At 31.3% G+C, this 13,681-nt stretch overlaps 1 protein-coding gene across 1 annotated transcript; it reads left to right on the top strand.

The window, feature by feature from the left end:
- The first annotated feature begins 1,526 nt into the window (after positions 1-1,526).
- Positions 1,527-9,685, top strand: LOC129950567 (histone H3-like). The gene is made up of 2 exons (XM_056062497.1): positions 1,527-1,925; positions 9,275-9,685. The coding sequence occupies exons 1-2, from the start codon at positions 1,527-1,529 to the stop codon at positions 9,683-9,685; spliced, it is 810 nt and encodes a 269-aa protein (XP_055918472.1).
- Positions 9,686-13,681: the final 3,996 nt, after the last annotated feature.

Below are 13,681 nucleotides of genomic sequence, written 5' to 3'. Positions count from 1 at the left end.
CAAAACATTTTTTTTTCAGTTCGGAAAAAATATTTTTTATTTTTTTTTTTTTTCAAAGAAATAGAAACCAACAAACATGTTTTTTTCTTTCTTTGGAAAAAGAAATATTTGTTCGTATGCAATTCTAATTTCTGTTAAAAGATGTGGTTATTTTTCAATTTCTTGTAGGTATATAGCAATTTTAAAATATTCTGGTACGAAGAAAAAGAAATATTTGTTCGTATCCAATCCGTAAAGCAACAAAACATTTTTTTTTCAGTTCGGAAAAAATATTTTTTATTTTTTTTCAAAGAAAAAGAAACCAACAAACAAAAAATGTTTTTTTCTTCCTCTGCAAAAAGAAATATTTGTTCGTATCCAATAATTTCTATTAAGAGATGTGTTTATTTTTCAATTTTTTGTATATATTCTAAAATATTCTCGTACGAAGAAAAAGAAAGCAACAAACAAATGTTTTTTCTTCCTTTGGAAAAAGAAATATTTGTTCGTATCCAATCCGTAAAGCAGCAAAAAAAAAATTTTTTTCTACGGAAAAAAGAATAAAATATGCAAAGCAACAAAAAAAATTTCAGAAAAAGGAATTTTATTTAATTTTTGTTTCCATTTCGAAAAAAGAATAATACAAGGAATAAAATATGTTTTTGCGACTAAAGCAAAAAAAAAAATTTTTCACAAAAAGGAATTTTATTTTATGTTTCCATTTCAAAAAAAATATTTTGGTACAAAAAAGTAAGTAAATTAGCAAAATAATTTTTTTTGATAATCATCAGGTATTTAGTATATACATACATATATTCATTGGCAAATGAAAAAAAATTAGGTATTTTGTTCGTCAACGGTGTATGATTTCTATTTTCAATCTCTTTTATATTTAATTGTGGTCCTGAAAAGGACCGATTGTTTGTTTCGAATAAAATTCTTAACCTCCGAAACCGTAAAGAGTACGCCCTTGTCTCTTCAAAGCGTAAACTACATCCATAGCTGTAACTGTCTTACGCTTAGCGTGTTCGGTGTAAGTAACGGCATCTCGGATAACATTTTCCAGAAAAACTTTCAACACTCCACGTGTTTCTTCGTAAATCAAACCAGAAATACGTTTTACACCTCCACGACGAGCCAATCGACGAATTGCTGGTTTCGTGATTCCTTGAATGTTATCACGCAATACCTTACGATGCCGCTTAGCTCCGCCTTTGCCCAAACCTTTTCCTCCTTTACCACGACCAGTCATTTTTATTTATTTAATTAAAAAAACACTTAAACTGAACTAGAGAACTGCACTGCACAAGAGTCACTGTTAAACTGTGGCTCTTCGCTCGAAATACCACAAGTATTTATACTTATTTTTCATAACAATTCTTAATTTTGATTGGCCAAATAAATCGACAACGAAAATGAAAAAAACAGTCGAACGGAAACATGAATAGCCAATTTAATGACTTAAACAGAAATCTACATTCGATTTTTCTAAAAAAATTGTGAACAAAAGTGTTGTGTTTATTAGTGAAGTGAAAAAAAGTGAAATCATGGCTCGTACAAAGCAAACTGCCCGTAAATCGACTGGTGGAAAAGCCCCACGTAAGCAACTGGCAACAAAGGCAGCTCGTAAAAGTGCTCCAGCAACAGGAGGTGTAAAGAAACCACATCGTTATCGTCCTGGAACAGTGGCTCTTCGTGAGATTCGTCGTTATCAGAAAAGCACCGAATTGTTAATTCGTAAATTGCCTTTCCAACGTTTAGTTCGTGAAATTGCTCAAGATTTCAAAACAGATTTGCGTTTCCAGAGCTCAGCTGTTATGGCGCTTCAAGAAGCAAGTGAAGCTTATTTGGTTGGCCTGTTTGAAGACACAAATTTGTGCGCCATCCATGCCAAACGTGTCACAATTATGCCAAAAGACATTCAATTGGCCAGACGCATCCGTGGCGAACGTGCTTAAATCATCGAGGTTAAAAAAAATATTCAACGGTCCTTTTCAGGACCACAAAATATTTAAAAGAGATATAAATGAATTTTAATTCAATCTAGTAATTACGTACCTATCGATTTCCACGATTTTTTTTTTATTTTAGGTAGAAAGATAATGTGATAATTTACTTTGAAGGCAAATTTTGAAAATGTTATTGCTTGCTTTCTATGCATAGTTTTTATCATACAAATGAAAATATTTATACCTACGCAAGCCAATGCTCGAAAATTTATGAATTTTGTTTTTCTTTTTTAATTATAGTTATTTTATAAGGCATTGCTTCTTTTTTTTATGTCTGAAGGCAAATTTTCAAGTAAGAATTTTTTTCTATGTACAGTTTTTTGTAATACTCGTAAAAATGTGAATTTGTCTACTAAGCAAGTCAATACTCGAAAATGTTTGAGTTTTGTGTGTTTTAATTTTTAATATTTCAATGATGTATTTTATAAGTCTATGCTTTGTTTTTTTTTTATATATCTGAAGGCAAATTTTGAAGCAAGAAAGTTTTTTTTTCAATGTACAGATTTTTGTAATACAAATGTGAATTTGTAAACCTTGGCAAGCGAATATTCGATAGTTTATGAGTTTTGATTGCTTGATTATTTGTTTAAATTTTTGGTATTTTAATGTTTGTTATGGATTAAATATTTAATATTTATGAACAAAATAATATAAATATAGTTTTTCATTTGTTTTCTTGCTTGGGATAATGTTTAACAAATTTTCTAAGAAAAAGTCACAGCCTAGGGAAAAAATGCTACGCGTTTCATTACCCATATTGTTTTAATTTTATTAAAAAGAAATTAAGTAAGAATTTGATGAAATTTTTAGTTATTTAGTTTAAATAAACTATCAGCTTTATGTTAAAAATAATTTCAAGCTGAAAATATGTTTAATTTATTAAATATAAACATTCTTGTTGGTAAGTATTAAAAAAATACCACCAAACATTTACTTTAATTGTTATTAATGCATTGATAGATAGTGTTTTTTCAATCAAATTATTTATTAAATTATCTATTATTATTGTAAGAATAAATTTTGTCAATTGTTTTATAATATTTAGGTCGAAAAGACGTAAATTTTTGAAGTTTTAAGAGGAAACTAAGTTGCAAAAGTGTACAAATTATGTACAAAATGAATTTTTTGTATACCTTCGCTCTCTTTGATTCTCATTTAGCCGTTTCTGTAGGTGCGGATTTGGCGCAATTTTAACAAAAACGTGTTTCTATTTCTTAAAATTGTGCTCTAAAGTGATTAATAATAGTGAATTCAAAATGGCAGATACTGTAGCTACGTCTCCTGCAATCGTTGCGGAAAAAAAACCAAAAAAAGCTGCCGCCGCAAGTGGGTCAAAAAAACCAAAATCGGCACCAACTCATCCTCCGACTCAGCAAATGGTGGATGCGGCAATTAAAACATTGAAAGATCGCGGTGGTTCTTCCCTTTTGGCAATCAAAAAATATATTGCTGCTACTTACAAAGTTGATGTACAAAAACTTGCTCCGTTTATAAAAAAATATTTAAAAGGTGCTGTAATAAGTGGTAAATTAGTGCAAACCAAAGGAAAAGGAGCTGCGGGTTCTTTTAAATTATCGCCTAGTGCCAACAAGGAACCAAAGGCCAAGTCTGCTGAGAAGAAAAAATCTGCCGCCAAACCAAAAGCTGCCGCTGCTGGTGACAAAAAATTAAAAAAAGTGTCTGGTGAAAAGAAAGTAAAAAAAGTAGCCGCCACAACAAAAAAAAGTGCCAGTGCAGATAAAAAGAAGGTGGAAAAACCAAAAGTGAAAAGTGTTAAAAAAACGAGTGCAGTTAAGGCAAAGCCAACAAAAGCAAAGGCAGCCGCGCCTAAACCTAAAGTGCCAAAAGCAAAATCAGCCACAGCAGCAGCCAAGCCAAAAAAGGCAGTCGCTGTTAAAAAGGCAAAGAAGTAAAATTTCCATTTCAATGAAAAACAAAGTTGAAATCAAAACAAAAATCCACAGTCCTTTTCAGGGCTACAAAAAATATACTAAAATGAGATATAAAAACTTTTTTTTTTTAATTTTTTATTAAAAAGGAGGGAGAATTTTTGGACTATCTCGATGATAGCGTTGAGATGCGATGGGCTGGTGGAGCAACGGCGACGGGATAAGTGGTGAAGTGGCTGGATGCGATGCGACGCCGCCGCGCGGCCGGCGCGCGCTGTCGCCGCTACGGGACTACCACTACTGAACAAACGGAAACGTATTTTGTTTTGCATTTATTTTCGCGCTTTTTTGTTCTACAGAAAATACTTTTTTTAATGAAATAGGTATTGCAAATGCAAACTTCATTTATTTGTATTCATATGTTTTTCTCATTGGGCAGAAAGAAAGGAAATATCAATACAAATAAATAATATATTTTTGCGCCTATTTTCTTACTACAGCTACTAGGCACGATGCGATTTGTCTGGGCGAGACTGAACAACCGAAAACGTATTTAGTTTTGCATTTATTTTCGTCCTTTTTTTGTTCTACAGAAAATAGTTTTTTTATGAAATAGGTATTCAAAAGCAAACTTAATTTATTTGTATTCATATGTATTTCTCATTGGGCAGAAAGAAAGGAAATATCAATACAAATAAATAATATATATTTTTGCGCCTATTTTCTAACTACAGCTACTAGGTACGATGCGATATGTATGGGCGAGACTGTACTGTTTATTTTCTACTTTTTTGTGATTGGACGCGATGCGATGCCTTCAACAATAAATATCTTTCATAGAAAATACTTTTACTATTAAATAAGACAACAACATATTTTTCTTTTTTTGCATTTCTCTAATACCTACGTAATTATTGAAATGTTTCCACGCTATGTGACTGTACACGATGCGTAGAAAAATACAAACGAAATACTTTGGCAAAATGTAGGTATTTGTTTTCATGTATTTTATATGGACTAGACGCGACATGACGTATACCTGCAACAATTTACAAAATTCTTAAACAAAATATCAAGAGTTTTGTATTTTATTTCAGGAATTACATATGTTTTTCATATATTTTTATCGACTGGACGCGACATGACGCATTCCTGCAACAAATAAAAAAATTCTTACACAATTTATCAAGAGTTTTGTATTTCTTTTCATAGAAATTACATATATTTTCATATATTTTTATCGACTGGACGCGACATGAAGTATATCCGCAACAATTAAGAAAATTCTTAAACAAAATATCAAGAGTGTTGTATTTCTTTTCATAGAAATTACATACGTACATCTGACATCAAAAAACACAAACAAATTTAATTCTCTAATATTTTATACCTAGATGTTTTTGCGACGCTACGTGACTGTACACATAGCGACATAACTGGACACGATGGGTAGAACAATACAAACAAAATTTATATTTTTTTGTTTTTAGTTGACTCGGCATGATACACGTCGTGTCTGGAACAATCAACAAAAGTAAGTTTTGTATTTCTTTTCATAGAAAATATATTTTGTAATCAAAAATTAAAACAAAAAACAATATGTATTCCACAGGCAAAGAAAACATACATTTCTTTAAATTCTCTAGTTTCTTATTAAAAATTTTGTGACGCTTCGAGACTGTACTCGATGCGTAGAACAATAAAAAAAATCTTAAACAAAATAACAAGAATTTTGTATTTCTTTTCATAGAAATTACATACATCTGACATCAAAAAACACAAACAAATTTAATTCTCTAATATTTTATAGATATTTTTGTGACGCTACGTGACTGTACACTGTACACATAGCGACATAACTGGACACGATGGGTAGAACAAAACAAACAAAATTATTTAATAAAATGTATTTTTTGTATGTTTTTCGTTTCTACTTGACTCGGCACGATACACGTGGTGTCTGGAACAATTAACAGAACTAACTTTTGTATTTCTTTTGATAGAAAATATATTTTCTAATCAAAAATCACAAAGAAAAACAAAATAGATTCATAAAATCATTCCACAGGCAAAAAAAATATATGTATATACCTTTCTTCTCAAATCTCTAGTTTCTTATTAAAACTTTTGCGACGCTTCGAGACTGTACACGATGCGTAGAACAATAAAAAAAATGTTTGTGTTTCTATTGGACGCGACATGATTCACGTGGCGTCTGGAACAATTTACAAAATTTATTTTTTTCATAGAAAATACTCTTACAATCACAAATAAAAATATTTATTTAACGAATTTTTCCGCAGGTAGAAAAAAAAATATATTTTTTTGTCAATTCTCTAATCTCTTATTGATATTTTTGCGGCCCTGAAAAGGGCCATTTTTGAAGAAATTAAATAAAAAAAAAATTACTTCAATCACAAATAAAAATATTTATTTAACGAATTTTTCCGCAGGTAGAAAAAATATTTTTTTTTCAATTCTCTAATCTCTTATTGATATTTTTGCGGCCCTGAAAAGGGCCATTTTTGAAGAAATTCAATAAAAAAAAAATTACTTCGAGCTTGTGTATTTGGTAACCGCCTTTGTTCCTTCACTAACAGCATGCTTGGCTAGTTCACCAGGCAACAACAATCGCACGGCAGTCTGGATTTCCCGACTTGTGATTGTTGAACGCTTGTTGTAGTGAGCTAAGCGAGAGGCTTCAGCAGCAATTCTTTCGAAGATGTCGTTCACAAAACTATTCATGATGCTCATGGCCTTCGATGAAATTCCAGTGTCAGGATGAACTTGCTTCAAAACTTTGTAAATGTAGATTGCGTAGCTTTCCTTCCTCTTGCGCTTCTTCTTCTTATCGGTCTTGGTGATATTTTTTTGTGCCTTTCCGGCTTTTTTAGCTGCTTTACCACTAGTTTTTGGCGGCATTTTATTTTTATAATTCACTTCACTTTCACTATTAACGAACTGCACACAATGACGACTGAACGAGAACTGTGAATTTTTCTGAAAAACTCACGAATTATATTGTCTCTTTCCACAACGGCTTTCTAAGGCCACAACCCTCTTTTTTCTGTGTGCGAGCATACGAAAATTTAGATAAAAGACAGCGCACAGTTCGAAAATTTTGTCATTCTACAGTGTGCAGTGATACAGTGAACAGTGAAATAGTGAGCTCTCTTGTGTTTTTTCTTTTGTAAAAAATATTTAAAAAACAATAATATAAAATGTCTGGTCGTGGTAAAGGTGGAAAAGTGAAGGGAAAGGCAAAGTCCCGCTCTAATCGTGCTGGATTACAATTCCCTGTTGGTCGTATTCATCGTCTGCTGCGAAAGGGAAACTATGCTGAGCGCGTCGGAGCCGGTGCCCCTGTGTATTTGGCAGCTGTGATGGAATATTTGGCGGCAGAAGTCTTGGAATTGGCGGGAAATGCTGCTCGTGACAACAAAAAAACTAGAATTATTCCCCGCCATTTGCAATTGGCTATTCGGAACGACGAGGAATTGAATAAATTACTTTCTGGAGTCACAATCGCACAAGGAGGTGTTCTTCCAAATATTCAAGCTGTTTTGTTGCCAAAGAAGACAGAGAAAAGTGCTTAAATCTATGTAGTGACAGCAAACAAAAAAAAAACCGTCCTTTTCAGGACGACAAATAATTTCTATTAAGAGATGTGTATATTTTTCATTTTTTTTATATATTTTAAAATACGAAGAAGAAGAAACCAACAAACAAATGTTTTTTCTTTCTTTGCAAAAAGAAATATTTGTTTGTATCCAATCCGTAAAGCAACACATTTTTTTTTCAAAGAAGAAGAAACCAAACAAATGTTTTTTCTTCCTTTGCAAAAAGAAATATTTGTTCGTATCCAATCCGTAAAGCAACAAAACATTTTTTTTTCAGTTCGGAAAAAATATTTTTTATTTTTTTTTTTTTTCAAAGAAATAGAAACCAACAAACATGTTTTTTTCTTTCTTTGGAAAAAGAAATATTTGTTCGTATGCAATTCTAATTTCTGTTAAAAGATGTGGTTATTTTTCAATTTCTTGTAGGTATATAGCAATTTTAAAATATTCTGGTACGAAGAAAAAGAAATATTTGTTCGTATCCAATCCGTAAAGCAACAAAACATTTTTTTTTCAGTTCGGAAAAAATATTTTTTATTTTTTTTCAAAGAAAAAGAAACCAACAAACAAAAAATGTTTTTTTCTTCCTCTGCAAAAAGAAATATTTGTTCGTATCCAATAATTTCTATTAAGAGATGTGTTTATTTTTCAATTTTTTGTATATATTCTAAAATATTCTCGTACGAAGAAAAAGAAAGCAACAAACAAATGTTTTTTCTTCCTTTGGAAAAAGAAATATTTGTTCGTATCCAATCCGTAAAGCAGCAAAAAAAAAAAATTTTTCTACGGAAAAAAGAATAAAATATGCAAAGCAACAACAAAAATTTCAGAAAAAGGAATTTTATTTAATTTTTGTTTCCATTTCGAAAAAAGAATAATACAAGGAATAAAATATGTTTTTGCGACTAAAGCAAAAAAAAAAATTTTTCACAAAAAGGAATTTTATTTTATGTTTCCATTTCAAAAAAAATATTTTGGTACAAAAAAGTAAGTAAATTAGCAAAATAATTTTTTTTGATAATCATCAGGTATATACATACATATATTCATTGGCAAATGAAAAAAAATTAGGTATTTTGTTCGTCAACGGTGTATGATTTCTATTTTCAATCTCTTTTATATTTAATTGTGGTCCTGAAAAGGACCGATTGTTTGTTTCGAATAAAATTCTTAACCTCCGAAACCGTAAAGAGTACGCCCTTGTCTCTTCAAAGCGTAAACTACATCCATAGCTGTAACTGTCTTACGCTTAGCGTGTTCGGTGTAAGTAACGGCATCTCGGATAACATTTTCCAGAAAAACTTTCAACACTCCACGTGTTTCTTCGTAAATCAAACCAGAAATACGTTTTACACCTCCACGACGAGCCAATCGACGAATTGCTGGTTTCGTGATTCCTTGAATGTTATCACGCAATACCTTACGATGCCGCTTAGCTCCGCCTTTGCCCAAACCTTTTCCTCCTTTACCACGACCAGTCATTTTTATTTATTTAATTAAAAAAACACTTAAACTGAACTAGAGAACTGCACTGCACAAGAGTCACTGTTAAACTGTGGCTCTTCGCTCGAAATACCACAAGTATTTATACTTATTTTTCATAACAATTCTTAATTTTGATTGGCCAAATAAATCGACAACGAAAATGAAAAAAACAGTCGAACGGAAACATGAATAGCCAATTTAATGACTTAAACAGAAATCTACATTCGATTTTTCTAAAAAAATTGTGAACAAAAGTGTTGTGTTTATTAGTGAAGTGAAAAAAAGTGAAATCATGGCTCGTACAAAGCAAACTGCCCGTAAATCGACTGGTGGAAAAGCCCCACGTAAGCAACTGGCAACAAAGGCAGCTCGTAAAAGTGCTCCAGCAACAGGAGGTGTAAAGAAACCACATCGTTATCGTCCTGGAACAGTGGCTCTTCGTGAGATTCGTCGTTATCAGAAAAGCACCGAATTGTTAATTCGTAAATTGCCTTTCCAACGTTTAGTTCGTGAAATTGCTCAAGATTTCAAAACAGATTTGCGTTTCCAGAGCTCAGCTGTTATGGCGCTTCAAGAAGCAAGTGAAGCTTATTTGGTTGGCCTGTTTGAAGACACAAATTTGTGCGCCATCCATGCCAAACGTGTCACAATTATGCCAAAAGACATTCAATTGGCCAGACGCATCCGTGGCGAACGTGCTTAAATCATCGAGGTTAAAAAAAATATTCAACGGTCCTTTTCAGGACCACAAAATATTTAAAAGAGATATAAATGAATTTTAATTCAATCTAGTAATTACGTACCTATCGATTTCCACGATTTTTTTTTTATTTTAGGTAGAAAGATAATGTGATAATTTACTTTGAAGGCAAATTTTGAAAATGTTATTGCTTGCTTTCTATGCATAGTTTTTATCATACAAATGAAAATATTTATACCTACGCAAGCCAATGCTCGAAAATTTATGAATTTTGTTTTTCTTTTTTAATTATAGTTATTTTATAAGGCATTGCTTCTTTTTTTTATGTCTGAAGGCAAATTTTCAAGTAAGAATTTTTTTCTATGTACAGTTTTTTGTAATACTCGTAAAAATGTGAATTTGTCTAGTAAGCAAGTCAATACTCGAAAATGTTTGAGTTTTGTGTGTTTTAATATTTCAATGATGTATTTTATAAGTCTATGCTTTGTTTTTTTTTTATATATCTGAAGGCAAATTTTGAAGCAAGAAAGTTTTTTTTTCAATGTACAGATTTTTGTAATACAAATGTGAATTTGTAAACCTTGGCAAGCGAATATTCGATAGTTTATGAGTTTTGATTGCTTGATTATTTGTTTAAATTTTTGGTATTTTAATGTTTGTTATGGATTAAATATTTAATATTTATGAACAAAATAATATAAATATAGTTTTTCATTTGTTTTCTTGCTTGGGATAATGTTTAACAAATTTTCTAAGAAAAAGTCACAGCCTAGGGAAAAAATGCTACGCGTTTCATTACCCATATTGTTTTAATTTTATTAAAAAGAAATTAAGTAAGAATTTGATGAAATTTTTAGTTATTTAGTTTAAATAAACTATCAGCTTTATGTTAAAAATAATTTCAAGCTGAAAATATGTTTAATTTATTAAATATAAACATTCTTGTTGGTAAGTATTAAAAAAATACCACCAAACATTTACTTTAATTGTTATTAATGCATTGATAGATAGTGTTTTTTCAATCAAATTATTTATTAAATTATCTATTATTATTGTAAGAATAAATTTTGTCAATTGTTTTATAATATTTAGGTCGAAAAGACGTAAATTTTTGAAGTTTTAAGAGGAAACTAAGTTGCAAAAGTGTACAAATTATGTACAAAATGAATTTTTTGTATACCTTCGCTCTCTTTGATTCTCATTTAGCCGTTTCTGTAGGTGCGGATTTGGCGCAATTTTAACAAAAACGTGTTTCTATTTCTTAAAATTGTGCTCTAAAGTGATTAATAATAGTGAATTCAAAATGGCAGATACTGTAGCTACGTCTCCTGCAATCGTTGCGGAAAAAAAACCAAAAAAAGCTGCCGCCGCAAGTGGGTCAAAAAAACCAAAATCGGCACCAACTCATCCTCCGACTCAGCAAATGGTGGATGCGGCAATTAAAACATTGAAAGATCGCGGTGGTTCTTCCCTTTTGGCAATCAAAAAATATATTGCTGCTACTTACAAAGTTGATGTACAAAAACTTGCTCCGTTTATAAAAAAATATTTAAAAGGTGCTGTAATAAGTGGTAAATTAGTGCAAACCAAAGGAAAAGGAGCTGCGGGTTCTTTTAAATTGTCGCCTAGTGCCAACAAGGAACCAAAGGCCAAGTCTGCTGAGAAGAAAAAATCTGCCGCCAAACCAAAAGCTGCCGCTGCTGGTGACAAAAAATTAAAAAAAGTGTCTGGTGAAAAGAAAGTAAAAAAAGTAGCCGCCACAACAAAAAAAAGTGCCAGTGCAGATAAAAAAGAAGGTGGAAAAACCAAAAGTGAAAAGTGTTAAAAAAACGAGTGCAGTTAAGGCAAAGCCAACAAAAGCAAAGGCAGCCGCGCCTAAACCTAAAGTGCCAAAAGCAAAATCAGCCACAGCAGCAGCCAAGCCAAAAAAGGCAGTCGCTGTTAAAAAGGCAAAGAAGTAAAATTTCCATTTCAATGAAAAACAAAGTTGAAATCAAAACAAAAATCCACAGTCCTTTTCAGGGCTACAAAAAATATACTAAAATGAGATATAAAAACTTTTTTTTTTTAATTTTTTATTAAAAAGGAGGGAGAATTTTTGGACTATCTCGATGATAGCGTTGAGATGCGATGGGCTGGTGGAGCAACGGCGACGGGATAAGTGGTGAAGTGGCTGGATGCGATGCGACGCCGCCGCGCGGCCGGCGCGCGCTGTCGCCGCTACGGGACTACCACTACTGAACAAACGGAAACGTATTTTGTTTTGCATTTATTTTCGCGCTTTTTTGTTCTACAGAAAATACTTTTTTTAATGAAATAGGTATTGCAAATGCAAACTTCATTTATTTGTATTCATATGTTTTTCTCATTGGGCAGAAAGAAAGGAAATATCAATACAAATAAATAATATATTTTTGCGCCTATTTTCTTACTACAGCTACTAGGCACGATGCGATTTGTCTGGGCGAGACTGAACAACCGAAAACGTATTTAGTTTTGCATTTATTTTCGTCCTTTTTTTGTTCTACAGAAAATAGTTTTTTTATGAAATAGGTATTCAAAAGCAAACTTAATTTATTTGTATTCATATGTATTTCTCATTGGGCAGAAAGAAAGGAAATATCAATACAAATAAATAATATATATTTTTGCGCCTATTTTCTAACTACAGCTACTAGGTACGATGCGATATGTATGGGCGAGACTGTACTGTTTATTTTCTACTTTTTTGTGATTGGACGCGATGCGATGCCTTCAACAATAAATATCTTTCATAGAAAATACTTTTACTATTAAATAAGACAACAACATATTTTTCTTTTTTTGCATTTCTCTAATACCTACGTAATTATTGAAATGTTTCCACGCTATGTGACTGTACACGATGCGTAGAAAAATACAAACGAAATACTTTGGCAAAATGTAGGTATTTGTTTTCATGTATTTTATATGGACTAGACGCGACATGACGTATACCTGCAACAATTTACAAAATTCTTAAACAAAATATCAAGAGTTTTGTATTTTATTTCAGGAATTACATATGTTTTTCATATATTTTTATCGACTGGACGCGACATGACGCATTCCTGCAACAAATAAAAAAATTCTTACACAATTTATCAAGAGTTTTGTATTTCTTTTCATAGAAATTACATATATTTTCATATATTTTTATCGACTGGACGCGACATGAAGTATATCCGCAACAATTAAGAAAATTCTTAAACAAAATATCAAGAGTGTTGTATTTCTTTTCATAGAAATTACATACGTACATCTGACATCAAAAAACACAAACAAATTTAATTCTCTAATATTTTATACCTAGATGTTTTTGCGACGCTACGTGACTGTACACATAGCGACATAACTGGACACGATGGGTAGAACAATACAAACAAAATTTATATTTTTTTGTTTTTAGTTGACTCGGCATGATACACGTCGTGTCTGGAACAATCAACAAAAGTAAGTTTTGTATTTCTTTTCATAGAAAATATATTTTGTAATCAAAAATTAAAACAAAAAACAATATGTATTCCACAGGCAAAGAAAACATACATTTCTTTAAATTCTCTAGTTTCTTATTAAAAATTTTGTGACGCTTCGAGACTGTACTCGATGCGTAGAACAATAAAAAAAATCTTAAACAAAATAACAAGAATTTTGTATTTCTTTTCATAGAAATTACATACATCTGACATCAAAAAACACAAACAAATTTAATTCTCTAATATTTTATAGATATTTTTGTGACGCTACGTGACTGTACACTGTACACATAGCGACATAACTGGACACGATGGGTAGAACAAAACAAACAAAATTATTTAATAAAATGTATTTTTTGTATGTTTTTCGTTTCTACTTGACTCGGCACGATACACGTGGTGTCTGGAACAATTAACAGAACTAACTTTTGTATTTCTTTTGATAGAAAATATATTTTCTAATCAAAAATCACAAAGAAAAACAAAATAGATTCATAAAATCATT

This window comes from Eupeodes corollae, chromosome 3 (genome assembly GCF_945859685.1).
Source record: "Eupeodes corollae chromosome 3, idEupCoro1.1, whole genome shotgun sequence".
Taxonomy (NCBI): Eukaryota; Metazoa; Arthropoda; class Insecta; order Diptera; family Syrphidae; genus Eupeodes; species Eupeodes corollae.
Note: the sequence above shows the minus strand (reverse complement) of the source record. Positions and strands in the feature narration are given on the sequence as shown.

Excerpts from the sequence above, each read along its gene's own strand:
- LOC129950567 (XM_056062497.1), top strand. The coding sequence starts at position 1,527 with ATGGCTCGTACAAAGCAAACTGCCCGTAAATCGACTGGTGGAAAAGCC. Across the intron at positions 1,926-9,274 it reads TGGCCAGACGCATCCGTGGC|ATGGCTCGTACAAAGCAAAC; the intron begins GAACGTGCTTAA and ends AAAAGTGAAATC.